Source organism: Numida meleagris, unplaced genomic scaffold, assembly GCF_002078875.1.
Source record: "Numida meleagris isolate 19003 breed g44 Domestic line unplaced genomic scaffold, NumMel1.0 unplaced_Scaffold346, whole genome shotgun sequence".
NCBI classification, from domain to species: Eukaryota; Metazoa; Chordata; class Aves; order Galliformes; family Numididae; genus Numida; species Numida meleagris.
This window is the reverse complement of record NW_018364572.1, coordinates 48,697-66,236: the sequence shown is the minus strand read 5'-3', so window position 1 is coordinate 66,236 and position 17,540 is coordinate 48,697. Positions and strand designations below refer to the sequence as shown.

General features: G+C 58.7%; 1 protein-coding gene and 1 long non-coding RNA gene across 4 annotated transcripts in view; one reads left to right on the top strand and one right to left on the bottom strand.

Moving 5' to 3' along the window:
* CLPB (ClpB homolog, mitochondrial AAA ATPase chaperonin) overlaps positions 1-17,540 on the bottom strand; it is a 44,702-nt gene that overhangs the window by 3,195 nt on the left and 23,967 nt on the right. For all 3 annotated transcript variants that reach the window (XM_021383130.1, XM_021383131.1, XM_021383132.1), the window contains 8 exons: positions 15,669-15,766; positions 13,721-13,835; positions 6,857-6,934; positions 5,693-5,748; positions 5,358-5,402; positions 2,324-2,485; positions 1,391-1,547; positions 214-287 (listed from right to left, as the gene is read on the bottom strand). In XM_021383130.1, coding sequence (XP_021238805.1) covers positions 214-287; positions 1,391-1,547; positions 2,324-2,485; positions 5,358-5,402; positions 5,693-5,748; positions 6,857-6,934; positions 13,721-13,835; positions 15,669-15,766 — 785 coding nt within the window. The remainder of the gene's footprint in view (positions 1-213; positions 288-1,390; positions 1,548-2,323; positions 2,486-5,357; positions 5,403-5,692; positions 5,749-6,856; positions 6,935-13,720; positions 13,836-15,668; positions 15,767-17,540) is intronic.
* On the top strand, positions 16,403-17,227 carry LOC110391312. The gene is made up of 2 exons (XR_002434042.1): positions 16,403-16,566; positions 16,793-17,227. It is a non-coding gene; the product is annotated as an uncharacterized LOC110391312 (long non-coding RNA).

Here is a 17,540-nt window from a genome sequence, read left to right as displayed (position 1 = left end):
GGAGAGGAGAGGAGAGGAGAGGAGAGGAGAGGAGAGGAGAGGAGAGGGGCTGTTTGCTTCTGTGTGGCTCTCCCCTTAATTCTCAGTGAGTGAGAAATACAGAGGCATGCCAGCACCGACCCCGCAGCCGGGTGAGGAGCGCGATGACGGCGCTGAGGCAGCGAGCAAAGCTCAGCCTGCCCGGGATGCCAGCCAAGGAGAAAGCAGCTCTACCTTTAAAATGGGGCGGATGACCTTCTCCTTGAACTGCTTGGAGATGGTGATCTTGTCGGTCACCTGGACGTCCTCTGAAAGACAGAAAGAGCCGGCGGGGGGGGGATGATGGTGGGATGGGGGCACGGGGACGGGGTGTGCAGCACACAGCGGCCTTCCCAGCCCCAGCTCCTGCACGGTGCCAAGCTGCCAGCAGCGCCCTGCGAGCCCAGCTTGGGGCACGCTTCCCTCCACCGACTGCAGATGGAGCCAGGGGCTGGCAGCCCTGCATCCCTGCGCAGCGGGGCCGCCGCTGGCTGCTTCCATCAAGACGTAACGAGGGCTCGGCAGCAGCAGCAGTGCACAGCACCCAGCGCTCAGCTCCGGCACCGCCTGCTGCTCCCGGTGCTGGGTGGGGAGATGCTGCGGCTGCTGCCCCCGATCCCTGTGCTTATCCCCCACCCCAGGGCCACCCCCGAGCCCGGGCTGTGCAGAATTGTGGGGCGATGCTGAGCCCCGATGCGTTTCCTGACTCCCCCCCACCCCGAGGTGTTTTCCTGCTCTCGCCGCAGCTCTTTGTTCGTGCGGTTCCAGAAATTAAAATCCGATGCTTTCCTCGTCGAGGAGAGAAGCGTTTGGCATTTGGAAAAGCGATTCGTCAAAGCTGAGCGCCCGGCGGGCTCTGCCCTTTCTCTGCTTTCAGGATCTGGGCTTAGGGTGGTGGCGGTGAGAGAGCAGAGAGGACGAGATGGGGGCGGAGAAGCCGAGAAATCCATGGGGTGCCCCCCACCCACCCCCCGGGGGGGCTCGCTCCTCACTTCACCCCGCAGGACCAACAGGCAAAGGAAAGCGTGCCGGGTTCGGCCCTCAGGACCCCCAGCTGGATGAAGCAGAGCAGGAATTGAGCTGTTCTTTCAGAAAGCCCCCACCCCAGAGACAGGAGGGGCTCGGGGAGGGGATCTGCAGCAAGGAGCGCTCGGAGAGGGGCAAACCCAAAGCACCACGGGGGAAAGATGAGCGTGGGGGGGTCTGGGAAGAGGTGGACGCCAAGGTTCCTTGCCTCCTCCCATGGGGTGTGCAGCTGAGCCGGGCTCTGGGTTCGGGTTGGTGGTTGGACAGGACCATCCACGTGGCCCTTCCCAACCTGCATGATGCTGGGACCCCCGGTTGGAAGGGACCCCTAAGGTTCAGCCGGTACCTAAGTTTTCTGCGAGCCTTTTCTTGCTCATCTCCACGGCCTCCTGCCGGAGCTGCAGGGCGTGCTGCGCGATCTCGTCGCTCGCCACGTTGGAGGTCATGATGAAGATGGCATCCCTGCAGTCAATGGTTTTCCCTTTGCCGTCCGTCAGCCTGCCCTGCCACGACACCAAGGCAACACACAGCGTGAGCGGGGAACCCCGGGGGCACGAGGCCGTGCTTCGCCCCACGGCAGACTTGCTTCTGGGGCAGGGAGGGGATAGGGCTGAGCTGCAGGAAGCCCCACGTCTCACAGGGACCACATCGCTGCCTGCCCATCCCCATCCCCATCCCCATCCCATCCCATCCCATCCCATCCCATCCCATCCCATCCCATCCCATCCCATCCCCGTCCCCATCCCATCCCCGTCCCCAGCCAGGAGACGTGGGGCAGAGCGAGCTTTGGTTTGGTGGCACAGGAACCCTTCAGAAGTACTCGTTCTCTTGATGAATAAAGTAAAAGAGAGGGAGAGAGCAAGAAGGAAGAAATAAGCGGCTCCCCAGGCAGCCTCTCCCCTCGATCCGTCTCCGGCAGCAGATATCCAGCACAATGACACAAATCCTCGTTGGGTGCTTGAGATTAACATTTGGGTTATTGCCCTGTCAAGCGCGCGCTACAGGAATTGATTTCACATTTCGCCGCCGCCGCGATGATCTATGCATGAAAAATGGCGTTATTAATCCTTAAAAAGAAAAACAAAACTCCACGACACCTCCGGAGTTTGCTCGCCTGCCAGGATGGACGGGGACCTGAGGACGAAACGGGAAGCGCGGCCGCGCACGGGGCTGGGAGGGAGGTGCTGAGCAGCGTGGCCCTGCTTGCACCCCCGGCCGTGGGTGATGCGCATGGAGAACCTCGCGGAGCAGCACGGAGCGACGGATAGGCCGGGCTCACCTCGTCGAAGAGCTGCAGCATGATGGTGAGCACGTCCGGGTGGGCTTTGTCCACCTCGTCGAAGAGCACCACGGCGTTGGGGCACTGCCGCAGCTTCTTGGTGAGCTGCCCGCCCTCCTCGTGGCCCACGTAGCCCGGCGGGGAGCCGATGAACTTGGCCACCTGCGAGGGAGAGGATGCGTGAAGGGAGAGCCAGCGGTTCGTGGTGGGCAAGCGGAGGTCGCCGTCCGTGGTGACGCATCCTGAGGGCATGGGTTGGAAGGGAAGCAGCAGGGTGGGAAGCGGTCGCGGTGAGAGCATCTTTTCCTGGGTGGATAACCAACGGCCCGGCTTCTCAACAGCACCGCTATCAAATCGGGTTGGAAAAGAAATAGAAGAGGAATCCTGGCAAGGGAAACGCTTTTGCAAATGGGATGAGTGAGTTTGGACTGCCTCAAGCATCCACAGCTCGAAGCATTTTCATGCAACCACAGAACGGTGAAGGTTGGAAAAGACCCGAAACCCAACCCCAACCCACTCCACCATCCCCACGTCCCTAAATAGAACCACAGAATCACTAGGGTTGGATAAGACCTCCAAGATCCCCAAATCCAAGCCCAACCCATCCCACCGTGTCCTCTGACGGTGTCCCTAAGTAGAATCATACAATCATTACAGTTGGAAAAGACCTCCAAGATCCCCAAGCCCAACCCCAACTCATCCCACCATGCCCACAGACCAGGTTCCCAAACAGAACCATAGATTCACAAAGGTTGGATAAGACCTCCAAGATCACCAAACCCAACCCGTCCCACCATGCCCACTAACTGTGTCCCTAAATAGAACCATAGAATCATAAAGGTTGGAAAAGACCTCCAAGATCCCCAAGCCCAACCTCAGTCTACCCCACCATGCCCACGGACCATGTTCCTAAACAGAACCATAGAATCACTAAGGTTGGAAAAATCCTGCAAGATCTCCAACCCCAACCCAATCCACCATGCCCACTGACCATGTCCCTAAATAGAACCATACAATCCTTATGGCTGGAAAAAACCTCCAAGATCCACAAATCCAACCCCAATCCACCCCACCATGCCCACTGACCGTGTTCCTAAACAGAACCATAGATTCACAAAGGTTGGATAAGACCTCCGAGATCTCCAACCCCAACTCCAACTCACCATGCCCACTGACCATGTCCCTAAATAGAACCACAGAATCATAAAGGTTGGAAAAGATCTCCAAGATCCCCAAGCCCAAGCTCTACCCATCCTACAATGCACACTGACCATGTCCCTAAGTAGAATTATACAATCATTATGGTTGGAAAAGGCATCTGAGATCCCCAAGCCCAACCTCAATCTGCCCCACCATGCCCATGGACCATGTGCCTAAATAGAACCATACAATCCTTATGGCTGGAAAAAACCTCCAAGATCCACAAATCCAACCCCAATCCACCCCACCACGTCCACTGACCGTGTCCCTAAGTAGAACCATAGAGTCATTATGGCTGGAAAAGGCATCTGAGATCCCCAACCCCAACCCCAACCCACCCCACCATGCGCACTGACCACGTCCCTAAATAGAACCATAGAATCACAAAGGCTGGAGAAGACGTCTGAGATCCCCAACCCCAACCCACTGCACCGTGCCCGCTGACCGTGTCCCCAAGTGCCACATCCCCACGGTTCTGGGACACTGGGGGACACTGACCCCACCTCTCCCTGGGCAGCCTGCGCCAACGCATCCCCGCTCTTTGGGAGAAGAACTGTTGCCCATCTCCAACGTGCCCCTGGGGCCATGCCCCCCAGCTGCTATGGGTCAGCCTGCTCAGCCTGCAGAGCCAGCGGAGCAGAACCCCAAGCCCTCAACCCTTGCACACCAACACTGGGGTCACTGCTGCCGACAGCAGCTCCTCCTGTGCCGACCTCCTGATCCTGGTTTGCTTGAAGAAATCAGATCTCCCCCCGCCGCAATCCTCCGTGTGATTCCTGCCCTCTGCTATTTTATATCTCGCATTTACACCGCTGCTCCCGACGCCTCTTTCTTGGCACCGCGTTGTTGGCGTGGCTTTGTTTGCCTCCACCTTTCACCGCTGCTGGGCAGGACCCCAGCACCACGGCGGATCCATCTAGGCAGCTGCGAGCACCTGGGTGTTCTCTGTGCTATCCTCACTGCTCTGCTTGAAGGCAGTGCTCTCTTCCTCCTCCTCCTCCTCCTCCTCCTCTGGGCCCTCTCCAAAAGCATGCTGGGCTCCAAGCACGCACTACTGCCTCATGGCTGGTTCTTCACCCACCAGGACCTCTAAGTCCTTCTCCACAGGGCTGCTCTCGAGGAGTTCTTCTCACAGTCTTCACGCACACCATGTCATTGATGAAGATGCTGAAGAGCACCGTACCCAAGACGGACCCCTGGGGGCCACCACCCATCCCCACCCCACCTGGACATGGAGCCACTGACCACCACCCTCAGGCTGCAGCCATGCACCCAATTCCTCATCCACCGCATCGTCCGCCCTTCCAACCCAGCTCTCTCCAATTTAGAGGTAAGGACGTGGGGGGGGGCCATGCCAAAGGCCTTGCACAAGCCCAGGTAGGTGACACCAATCACCCTCCCTTTGTCCTTCCATCACAAAAGGCCGCCGGATGGGCCAGGCACGGCGTTCCCTTGGTGAAGCTGTGCTGGCCATCTCGGATCACCCGCTCGTCCCTCATGTGCCTTAACATGTCTTCCAGGAGGATCTGGAATCCAGGAGGATCCAGGTCCAGGTAGATCCCGTCCCAGCCAGAAGCTCGGTGCTGTTTGCAGCGGGTGGGGAGACGGCCCCCGAGCCTCCTGCAGAAGAGCCGGGGGCTTGGCTGGGCTGGAGGCAGGCCCTGCTGGCACACAACGTGAGCACCCAGCACCACCCGCAGGGACACGTGGGGGACACGTGCACCTCCCTGCAGCTCCGCCAGCACCGGCGGGGATGGGGAACTGAGACAGCGACTCCTGCTCCTCCAGCCCCAACCCCCCCCCCCCAAACCCAGTCCCCGGCCCACGGACCAACCTCGTGCCTCTCCTGGAACTCCGACATGTCCAGCCTGATGAAACCCTGCAAGAGAAAAGAAACGCTGCAACCCCTCACTCCTGAGCAGCCCTCGCATCTCGTTCCTCTCCCCCCGTCCCTTTGGCTTTTATCAGACGGAGCTGAAACTCAATTCAACCAACCCAACTACTGCCCCGATTAAATATATCACCCCCAAAGGTCCCCATGCCACCGTGCTTTCAATGGGGAACTCTTCCACAGAGCTCAACCCACTCAGCCCGACACCACCTGCAGATGCGGGGCCGAGCTCTCACCCGAGCACGAGGCCCCGCCAGCGAAGGGAAGAGGAGCTTTACCTTCTTCACATCCTTGTGGATGTACTTGGCCGTCTGCTTGGCCAGCTCTGTTTTACCTGTTGCAAACACAAGCACATGGTCGGGTCAGATTTTCGCCACGTGAGTCTCCGTTCAAGAAACCGAGGCTCTCTATGAAAGCACTGCAGGGTAAGGATGCAACGTTCTCCATGGGATCACCGCAACGAGCGGCAGAAAGGGAAGGCTGGTGCTGCATGGGAGCGGGGGAAAATCGCTGCCAGGACCATTCACCTCTCAGCTCAAGCTGTGCTGATACAAAGAGAGGAGTTTTTGGTGCTGAACTGCCGCGGGATGAGCGACACGAAGGCACCCGGGGGATTTCGGTGCGTGCACACTTGGTCTTCCACATCGCTCCCACATCCAGACCCACGGGGCACCTCCACGGACACAGCACAGCTCTCAGCCGCTTTGCTTTCCTATTTCCATACCCACTCATCCTTCATCTCAGTATCCATTCATCCTTCTTTTCAGTATCCATTCATCCCTCATCTCGGCACTCACATCTTCCCTCAGCATTCATTCATATCCTACCCGCCGCCCTCACTCAGGGAGGAGAAGCGCCGGTGTTGCTTCCGATGTCGCCATTCGGTTCCTTGAAACCTCATTATTTTTTTCTTCCCCCCCCCCCAAATAAAACTCGCTTTGCCCATGGTGTGAGCCGATGGGCTGCCACGCTGCTCGAGGAAAAACAGCAGCGTCAAGAGGACGACGCTGTTGCAAAGCGATGGGCGCCCGCGTGAGCAGCACGGGATGGGGTTTGCGAGCGGTGAATTCCTATTGTCACCCACCCACAGCTGCCCCCAGCACCCACCCGCGGCGCTGCTCCATCCGTGCTTCTCTTAGGGAGAATGTCCTTGTAGGAGCTGGGATGTGGATGGCTGTGCTGGAGCCAGGGGTGCCCTGCAGGACCACGGGCAGCGCCCGCGGGCGGCGTCGAGCCCTTCTGCTGCTCACCCACGGCATGGGTCTGGTATTTGGGTTCAGGTTGGGTATTAGGGAAGATTTCTTCTCTGAAAGAGCGGCAGTGCACTGGCACCGGGGGGATGTGGCACTGAGGGGTGTGAGCAGTGGGCACGGTGGGGTTGGACGTGGGGGTCTTGGTCTGTTCAACCTTAGCGATGCAGCCCTGCATCCCGCCCACGTTACCTATCCCGGATGATCCCAAGAAGAGGAAGACCAGCGGGTGCTCCTCGTCGTACCAGCCGTTCTCCTTCCTCCGAATTGCTGCCACGGAAACAAAAGTAGGGGGGGGGAGAAGGCGTATAAATCAATGACACAAAAGCAAGTATAATTATCACTAAGTATACACTATGTTTTACTGCTCTCTGCCCACTCAAAGTCCTCCCTGCCATTAGTGCTATCTAATTTGATTAGCCAGCAAAGGCCCCAGAGACACCTAATCAGGTTAGCATGGATTTGGAAAGCTGCCCAGAGCAGATTTCGGATAAACTTTTCCAGGATGTGCACTCAGCGTTGCCAGGGAGACGGCGAGGAGGGGGACAGGGGACGGGCGAGCGGCACGCCGGGCTCCCGGCTCCACGCACAGCCTTTCTGCAAATAAACCAGCTCTGCACGAGTTTGGTTGTTTTTTTTTTATTCTCTTGGTTTGTCGGTCGGTTTGGGTTGGGTGTTTTCTTTTTTTTTTGCACGAGTTCTTGCACACGTATGAAAAGAGGGAAGGCCGCGGAGCTCCGGGTTGACGCAGGGTTTGAGCAGGAGGGCTGGTGAACCTGTGGTTATCTCCAGGGGTAATGCCAAAGGGTGTCCTTGTTAAGACACCAGGGGGAAATTCTTACCAAAGGTGACAGAACGCGGGTTTGGAGGCCCTAGCACCTGCTGCCCTCCCCTAACACCCACAGCGCGGCCCCGCTGCTACAACCACGCTGGGTTGGTGGTTGGATTACACTGGAGGTTTTTTCCAACCTTCACAGCTCTGTGGTTCCATGATTCTTAGTGGGCACGGTTGGGTTGGTGGTTGGATTACACTGGAGGTCTTTTCCAGCCTTCACAGCTCTGTGGTTCCATCATTCTTAGTGGGCACAGTGGTGATGGGTTGGCGGTTGGAGGTCTTTTCCAACCTTCACAGCTTTGTGATGCTGTGATTCTACGGTGAGGATGGATTGCTGGTTGGACTCGGTGGTCTCGGAGGTCTAATTGGGCCCCACCCAACTGGGGTGACAGGGCAGGGTCAGGTTGGACGTTAGGAAAAACTTCTCTGAGAGTGGCTAAGCGTGGGAACAGGCTGCTCAGGGTGTGGGGGGGTCACTGTCCCTGGAGGTGTCCAAGAACCGTGGGGATGTGGCACTGAGTGACGTGGTCAGCAGGCATGGTGGGATGGGCTGGGGTTGGACTTGGGGATCTTGGAGGGCTCTTCCAACCTTAACGACTACATAGAATCATAGAATCACCAAGGCTGGAAGAGACCTCCAAGATCATCCAGTCCAACCGTCCACCAACGTTTCCCACTACATTGCCCCTCAGTACAACACCTAAACATTTCTTGAACACCTCCGGGGTTGGTGACTTCACCACCTCCCCGAGCCTGATTCTAGGAGTGGGCACGGTGAGGCTGGGATGGAGCTGGACTTGATGATCCCGGAGGTCTTTTCCAATTCTGTGATTCTATGCAATGATAATAATTCTTAGCAACAGGCGCCTTGGCATCGGCACATGGAGAGGTCTTCCAACAGCTGGGTTTGCACGGAGCATCTTCCCATGAAGATCTTGACTTGACCACGGCCATTGAGCACCTCCACCAGACAACACGGGGGGGTCACCTGGCTAAAATCAGTGTGCTCCAGGGGCTGGATGAACTCCAGGAATAAGGCAGGTTGGTTCGTTAATCAGAAGGCAATTAGCCATTAGAGCAGCCTACGGACAGGAGGGTGATGTCCACGAGTGCCAGCTCGTGCCCGGCTGCCACCAGATGCCTCGCCCGGCGCTTCACCCACCCCGAGCAGCCCTGACTCCCGCCCGGGCTCAGTTGTTGTTGTTGTTTTTTAATGGATGGGGAATAAGAAGGACGCCGAGCATTTCTGCAGCTATTTCAGCGAAGATAATAACGGCAATAAACTTTGGCTCCGGGGCACGGAGTGACCACTTGCAGGGGTCAGCCCGCTCGGTGCTCCGGAGGCGCCGGGGTTAAGTGCCGTGTTTTCGCAGCAGGACACCGCGCTTTATGGGCAAGCGCTCGGCTCCCCCGTGATATACACCGCGCCATAAAAGCTGCCACGGGGTTAGTGCCTGTGATTCAGGGTCGCGTCTCGGCTGCGAGGTGCTGACCGCCGCCGTCTTCGAGTGGGTTGGGTAGATCAGCAGAGGGACGGGGTGGGGAAGCTTTCCTGTAAGCAGCCTTAAAGTCGGGATGCGGTCCAGCACAGGGTCCCGGCCCTAAGCTTTGGAAAACCTCAACAATTCTGGTTGTCAACGGAGGGGGCCACCGCAGCCGCAGGTCTTAGAGCTCTCCACCTCCAAACTGCACGGGTTTGGCTTTGGGAGGAGGAAGAAAGACGCTGTGCAAGATGAGAACCACGGGCAAAGCTCCGGGAGCCGATGGGAACGCTCCTTTCCTCGGGGTCCTCAACCCAACTCTTGGCCATCGCCACCCAAGAGGTCTGCGCCGAAACTCTCGGCAAGCTCAGCTCCAGGGATGACAGGAACGACTGCTGGGGGGCAGGCCACGCTTCATTAAGAAATTCAGACCCAACGTCCAAACGAAGAGGCCAACGATGACGCCCGGGTCTTCTTCTCCGGAGCCATTTCCAGCGCTGCTGCCGCGCTCCCGGTTTATTTCGTCCATCCGTAACGGCGTAACTGTAGCGCTGCGTCTCCGAGAGGCCCTTCAGCTCGCTATTGAACTGATAAATTCACTGTATTACTTTACACAAATCAATACCCCAGCAGTTATCAGGGGTTGATGTGACCGAAATTGGTTTCAGCCAATTTGTGAGTGTAATAAATGTCCATTTATCAAATCAATTCATTCCGTGGTGCTCCTCGGACCACCCGGCTCGGGGTGCCAGGGGGTGACGTCCCCAGCTCCGTCCCCACCATGGGACAGCTCCTGGGCTCTGCACAGCCCCGAGGAGGCTCCAGGGGATGCAGGATGAGCCCCTTCTTGGCCCTGTCCAACCTGATGGCATGGAGGTGTTTGACCTGCACTTCTTCCAGACCTGTACCAGCCTGCCTTGCCACAACACATGCTGAGAACACCAAAATAAAGCACTCGTAGGGCATCCTGCCTTGTCTGAATCACAGCTGGTTTCCCTCAAATCGGGGCAGGGTGACGTTCCTGCTCAGCCGTTTTCTCCCATCTTTGCCAGTCCAGCTGATTCCGGCACTATAACTGCCCAGCACGTGGAAAATCTGCAATTTTACGATTTAAAAGGAGATGGTCTACATCCCTCGTAACCTCTAAACTGAAAATGTTAACAGCCCTTTTCCTTCCTCCCTCCTTACTCAACTTCAGGAAGAGTCCTACCACAAAGAACTTCAATCCAAAAGGGCTGGAAAGTCACCAGCGACCAAAGTGCTGCGGAAACCCAACCATGACCCCGACAGCATGACCCCATAGAACATAGTCTCCAGGATTACACCAGAGCCCTGCCCAGTCTGTCTGCCATCTTACAAGGTGAAATATCCCATGTGGGTTTGTTATGGTGTTTGCCACCATGCTACAAGAGCACAGAATCAAAGAACTGTAGAATCATTGAAGCTAGAAAAGACCTCTAAGATCGTTCCTCTTGGAATGGGTCCAGAGGAGGCCACCAAGATGATCAGAGGCTGGAGCACCTCTCCTATGAGGAAAGGATGAGGGAACTGGGCTTGTTCAGCTTGGAGAAGAGAAGGCTCCGGGGAGATCACATCGTGGCCTTCCAATTCTTGAAGGGAGCGTATAAACAGGAGGGGAACGATTGTTCAGTAGGGTGGATAGCGATAGGACAAGGGGGAATGGTTTTAAACTGAGACAGGGGAGGTTCAGGTTGGATATTAGGAGGAAGTTTTTCACTCCGAGGGTGGTGAGGCACTGGAACAGGTTGCCCAAGGAGGTTGTGGATGCCCCGTCCCTGCAGGCATTCAAGGCCAGGCTGGACGTGGCAGCCTGGGCTGGTGGTTGGCAACCCTGCACTCAGCAGGGGATTGAACCTCAATGATCTTTGAGGTCCTGTTCAGCCCAGGCCATTCTATGATTCTATGATTCTATGATCTCATCAAGTCCAACCATCAGCCCACCACCACCATGCTCATGAAACACGTCCCTCAAATATCCCACGTGGGTTTGGTGAAGGTGTTTGTCTGCCCTACTACAAGGTGAAATATCTCATTTGGGTTTGGTTACGGTGTTGGTCCGCCACGTTCCAAGGTGCAATGTCCCATGAGGGTTCGGTGACAGAGAACCATGCAGCAGCAGCTGCACTTCCATCCCCGTGCTGCGTGCAGTGCCCTCGGAGCTGCCCCGTTCCGGCCCCACAGTCAGCGCCCACCTCTTCACAGCCCGCCCGGTGGGACAGAAAGCAGAGCTGGGCTCTGACGCATCTCCCAGAGATGGCAGGACGGGTTCTCCCCGTCCTGGGTCCCCGTGGTGCTGTGCAGCGTGAGCAGCCCATCCCTGCCGCCCCGTACCCACGCAGCGTGCCCAGAGCTCACGTCCCCTTTGTGCTCCCCCGGAGCCTGCTCGGATCGGGCACCGAGCGACGCATTAAATCCAATTACTCAATTAGGGAGCGGTTCTAAATGAAACATATCGGTGCCGCGAGGGGCCTGCAGGCACGATCCCTGCGCCAGGGAGCGCGGAGCGGAGGCACCGGGAGCCCGCAACGCGGCAGCAGAAAACAGAACCGGAACGGATAGGAAGCGCTTGGCAGAAAGAGCCACGTCTCGAAATTCGCCCTTCCTGAAAGAAAACACGGGAGATGGGGCAGAAGGGAGGAGGGGGAGGAGGGGCCGGAGCCTCTCTACCTTTTGGTCTGATGTCCTGAGGCTGCGGGGGGATCAAGCGCATTCCCTATAATTCAATAAGAGAAACCTCCATAAAGGCGGCCGCTTTAATGCGCGCAAACACCACCTGTGTCAGAAGCAGGCACTGCCCATTAATCAAAGCTTCCCAATTAGCCCGCGCTGCTGCCCCCAGGCACAGCCGCTCTCGGAGCAGAGGGGGTCTGCTGCTCTTTGCAGGGCTCCGAGCTGGCCCGGCGCTCCCCTTTGTTAGCAGCACCAGGGTGGGTTTTGTGTCCGTGACAGCGCGCTGCTCGCCGTCCTGACCTCGCCACCCCCCCCTGCCCCGTCCGGTTTGCAGGCGCTGCGTTCGGCTGCAGGGATGCTGGAGGAATTGCAGGCCAAAAACTGCTCTGGTTTCTTCCCCTCCCAGCCCGGCTGTGCGCCTGTATCCTTCAGCACAGCCACCAGAGGCCAGGCTCCCCATTTCCTCACCGAGTGCATTTCTTTTTTTTCGTAGGGAAAGCGCAGAATCCGAAGCGCCGTCGCAACGGCTCCGGAAAAAGGCACCGCCGGTTTGGGAACGTGGGCGCAGGGAAGGAGGCAGAGAGGCGACAACCTCACACGTGCCTCGGACCCACAGACATCAGCCCCCAAGAGTTTGACCCACGCTTCGCTCCAGCACTGTCTGCAGGATTTATCTGCAGGGGGATGGAGCTGGCAGGAGCTCAGCAGGCTGCGACCCTTCTGCTTGCCGCCGTGCATCCCGCTTGCTCCCAGGAGTCCGTGCCTCTTGCAGCTGCCACCAAACGCGCTGGGTGAAACCACCAGAGAGATTGAAAGCCAACAGAAGCGTGCTATTGCTTCCCCAGATATACAGCTCCCTGCCAAAGGGGCCGCAATGCTGCCAGGAGCTCCAAGGGAAACCTGGAGCAACTGGAGAAGAAACACCTCCTGACGCTGCTCTGCACTGAGGTGCAGCTTCCGGGCCAGGGATGCAAATTGTTGAATGCCGAGGGAGAAGAGTGGGGCAGTGTCCCTTTGTATCTGTCTGGCTCATGGTTTCTCTCGATCTGATGTAGCACACGCGGCCAAGGAATAAATGCACGCATCAGTACTGGTACAGGGCTGAGCTGCTGGAAAGGAGCTCTGCGGAGAAGCACCTGGCTGTCCTGGTTGACCAGTGGTTGACCAACAGCGGGGCAACAGTTTGGACCAAGGGTTGATCAGTGGTTGATCAATAGTTGACCATGAGGCAGCAGTGTGTCCTGGTGGCCAGGAAGGCCGATGGTGTCCTGGTTGGCCAATGGTTGACCACGGGCTGACCATGAGGCAGCAGTGTGCCTCTGTGGCCAAGTAGGCCAACGGTGTCCTGGTTGGCCAATGGTTGGCCAACAGTTGAGCACAGGCTGACCATGAGGCAGCAGTGTGCTCTGGTGGCCACAAAGGCCAGTGATGTCCTGGTTGGGCAATGGTTGGCTAACAGTTGACTACAGGCTGACCATGAGGCAGCGGTGTGCTCTGGTGGCCAAGAAGGCCAATGGAACCTTGGGGTGCATGGCACAGAGCGTGGCCAGCAGGGCAGGGAGGTGCTCCTCCCCTCTGCTCTGCCCTGGGGGGGGCCACACCTGGAGCACTGCGCCCAGTGCTGGGCTCCCCAGCTCCATGCAGCAGGGAACTGCTGGGGAGAGCCCAGTGAGGGTGCAGAGATGGGGGAGCTGTGGGGCAGCTCCTGATGGGGACAGGGTGAGCACCCCAGGGCTGAGCACCTGGGGGAGAGAGGGATGAGAGGGGGATCTTGCAACCTGCTCCAGGGAATCTGCTTTAGCAGAGGGATGGACTGGGGATCCCCAGAGGTCCCCTCCAATCCCTACGGCTCCGTGATTCTGTGTGAAGTGCTGACCATACACACTCCTGTTTTCTTTGCAAACAAAGCCCCACATGGGGAAGGAGCACGGAAAAATCCCCCGAAGCAGCCGGTGTGGGGGGAGTTTACGTACAAAAAGCCGTGCCAAACCGCTGGCGGGCTGTTATTAAGGAACAGCATTCCCAAGGCAAACGTGCATCAGACCTCACCTGCTCCCACCGTGGCTATGGCGCTCTCCTGGCCGATGATGTGCTCCTTGAGCCGCTGCTCCAGCGGGAACCGGCGGCGCTCCTCGATCTCCCGGCGCCGCTGCTCCTCCTGGAACTGCAAAGGGGAGAGAGCGTTGGGAGCAGTCTGAAGGAGGCCATAAGAAAGAAGGGGACGGGCTCCTTAGTAGGGTCTGCGTCGACAGGGCAAGGGGGAATGGTTTCAGATGGAAAGAGGGGGAGATTTAGAGTGGATATAAGGAAAAAGCGATTCTGGTAAGGGCGGTGAGGCTCTGGCTGCGCAGAGAGGTGGTGCTGCCCCATCCCTGCAGACAGCCAAGCTCAGGGGACGGGGCTCTAAGCATGGACGGAGCTGTGGGTGTCCCCATGAGAGGGAGCAGAGCCTTTCGGGGTCCCTCCCACCTCCAGCCGTTCTGTGATCCGTGGTTCTACACCGCTCTGCTGCCCGTGCTGGGCACCGGCTCCTTCAGACCTCGCCATCCCGCTCAGCAACGGGAGCTCACGGCTCCCCGCCACCAGGCGGGCGCGGGGAACCCGCAGCCAACGCCAGAAATCCGACCGAATTAAAAATACATACGAAGGCTCCTCGTTATTCTGTCACGCGGGTTATGTAAATAAAATCTATGGGCCGTGCCCATCCGGTAACAGCTCTGCCAATTCATTCTCTGGCAGTGATTAAAACGAGCAATAAATTCTCAAAGACTCTCGGCGGAGCGCGGGAACTGGGGCGGCTGCGACCCCCGGAGCGCCGCGTCCCCCCCGGCGCAGCGTTCATCACGGCTGCCTGCGCTGCCTGATGTTTTATACACACGGGCCGTCATCCACAGCAGGAGCATCTCTGCAGATATATTTCCTTCCTCGCCCCGATCTGTTCGTGAAGCGTTAAAATCCAACGCGGCTTTTCGGGCTCTTTGGGGCAGGTCCTGGCAGTGCCGCCCCCCCGGGGAACATTTACCCGGCGGCGATTCTTCCTCCTCCCGTCGAGACCCTAAGGTTTGCTCTGCAGCTCTGCAGCTTCCCCCCTTTCCACCCAGCAAAGAGGAAAGTTCCACGCTGAGGATGCGGAGCGCTCAGGGGATGTGGATTTGAGCAGTCGTTGCCGCAGCATCAATCACCTCCACCTTCCACGCGTGGCCAACTTCTCTCCACCTCAGGTTTCCACCAGGCAAGCTGAGATTCCAACCTGCAGAGCGCGGCCCGAGGGATGCGATGTCGGAGCACGGCATGGTGGCACTCGTGCTCTGGCTCCCAGGGCAGCGCCAAGCCCCCCCAGCCCTGCCCAGCCCGAACCTGGGGGCAAACTGGGGCTGAGGGGGTCACTGCCGCTCGATGGCTCCTCCTGACGGAGAGCGACCAGCTCCCACCTCAACCAGCTCTGATCCCCAGGGATTTTCGGTCCTTGACACCAGGCCGTCCATCCCCCATCGTCTTCCCCATCTGCTCAACCATAAGCTGTACATATATACGTATCTACTTGTTTGGAGCTATGGCAAACCGAGTCCTTTTCCCTCTTTCCATCCCTTCTAGCAGCGGCTGGTGAAAGGGCCGTGGAGCTCTGCATCCCGCTCAGGAAGCGAGCGCTGCTGGCGGCCACCGGGGTCTGTTGGCGTGGGGTTGGCAGCCATGCAGGCGTGGGTCCCGGCCCCACAGATGGGCTCGTCCTTCCCAGATCTCCTTCTTCCAAGGAGAAAGAAGGAAAACCCACCTGATCCCAGCACGAGCCGCTCGCCCTCGCGCATCTTACTGCCCCAAGGAAATGTCAGCGTGGACCAGGAAGCCACGTGGCGGCAGGGACAGCTAGAACTCCCAGCTCCCAAAGTCCTTTTTTTGGGGGCCATTTATGTGTCCCATCACGAACGCACATGGAGCTCTCCCGGAGTAGCACGTCCCTGTGCGGAAGCGCCGCGCCGTGCCCCGGACCTCAGCTCACCTTCGCCTCCGACGCCTTCAGGAGCTTCATCACTTCCCCTTCGCGGGCGTAGTCCAGCGGCGTGTGGCCCATCTCGTTCTTCTGCAGGGGGTTGGCACCTGTGGGCAGGGAGAGAGGGAGGAGGTCAGGGAGCCCCGGGACGGAGCGGGCTGCAGGGGGAAAACCGCTCTCTTCCTTTGGAATCACACCGGGAACAAACAGTCAGCAGAGCCCAAGGAGCCAGCTGCTGCGGGGAGCTGCTTGGGTGCCCGTAACTCCCAAACCAAACCTGTACAGGGAGCACAAACTGGTCCCAGTTTGGCGCTGGGAAGCAGCAGTGTGGATGCACAGCTTGGGGCAGGGCAGGCCTAGGTCAGGGGGCAGAGATGTGGGATAATAGGGGAGACATGAGTGTGGCACCATGGGATCCACCCCTGGCTCTGGGGAGTGACCTTGGGACACGTCTCCTGGCACCAGCGCTCACGGATCGGTGACTGCACAACAGCCACGAGGCACTGGCAAGCCAGGAGCCGGGAGCTGGAGCTGGGAGCCGGGAGCTGGGAGCTGGAAGCTGGGAGCTGGAGCTGGGAGCTGGGAGCTGGAAGCTGGGAGCCGGGAGCCGGGAGCCGGGAGCTGGGAGCTGGAGCTGGGAGCTGGGAGCTAGAGCTGGGAGCTGGGAGCTGGAGCTGGGAGCTGGGAGCCAGGAGTTGGGAGCTGGGAGCCAGGAACTGGGAGCTGGGAGGTGGGAGTCGGGAGCTGGGAACTGGGAGCTGGGACCGGGAGCTGAGCCACTTTGGAGCCTTGGCATCGGGGATCTATATTTGCTTACAGAATGAAAAACGCGCTCCATAAACACCCGACACGGAGTCATTTCCAGCGCCAGCCTTGTCGTGGCCAGTGAGGGCTATGACGCAGACAGGTGACGGGATGGAGCGCGGGGCTCGATACCCGGTGGGGGGAGGCGGCGAGGGAGCTGGGTTGGGCCGGGTCCTCCCCATGATGCCATCCTCAAGGCTCTCCCTCCAAACCACGGCCGAGGGTCGGTCCCGCATCCCCCGGACCTATCCATAACGCCCATCCAATATCGGCCTAATCCCCCCGTTAACGGCTTGGACGACTTGACTAATTGCCTCAATAATTGATAGAACCCGGCTCGTCCGACCGGTCGATCCCCACCTCCGGCGCCGCCGCCATAAATAACGCCGTCGCTCCCCCCCCCCTGCTAACGGCACGCGGCCGGCGGCCTGACCTCCTCCTCCCGCTGCCCTCGCCGCCCCAGCGCCGCCCACGCCGCCGTAATGGGAGGCCATCCGTCACCTCCCGCTGCCTGTCACCCAGCCCACACCTGGGCAGCACCTCGGGCTGCGCCTCCTGCACCTCCCGCCCGCGTTCGGAGGCCCCAGCTGATGGCGTTTGATGAATGGCGCGGCAGCTCACCGGCAGCGCCCGCGCGCGCCGAAGCTGGAGCAGCTGCGGAAGGTCACTCATTGGGGAAATATGTTTCTGCCAGTGGTATCGAAAAAAGTTTAGCGGAGTGACAGCCCTCAATTTTTCAAATTTTATTAACTCCGTCCTCTTAACCATTTGTCTTGAATTCCTTCAGATTCTGGGTGGGTGTCAATAGAGCGCGGGGTGCGGTGCGCGGGTACCCGCGTTCCCCGGTGCCGGGGGGTGGTGGGGAGCAGCGGAGCTCCTGGCAGCAGCTGGCCAGGGACGGACCCACGTCCTTGCTCCTTGTCCTCCTTCCTTATTCCTTGTCCTCCACCCTTATTCCATGTCCTCCATCCTTATTCCATGTCCTCCATCCCTGCTCCTTGCACTCCACCTTTGCTCCTTGTCCTCCATCCTCATTCCATGTCCTCCATCCTCACTCCTTGTCCTCCATCCTTATTC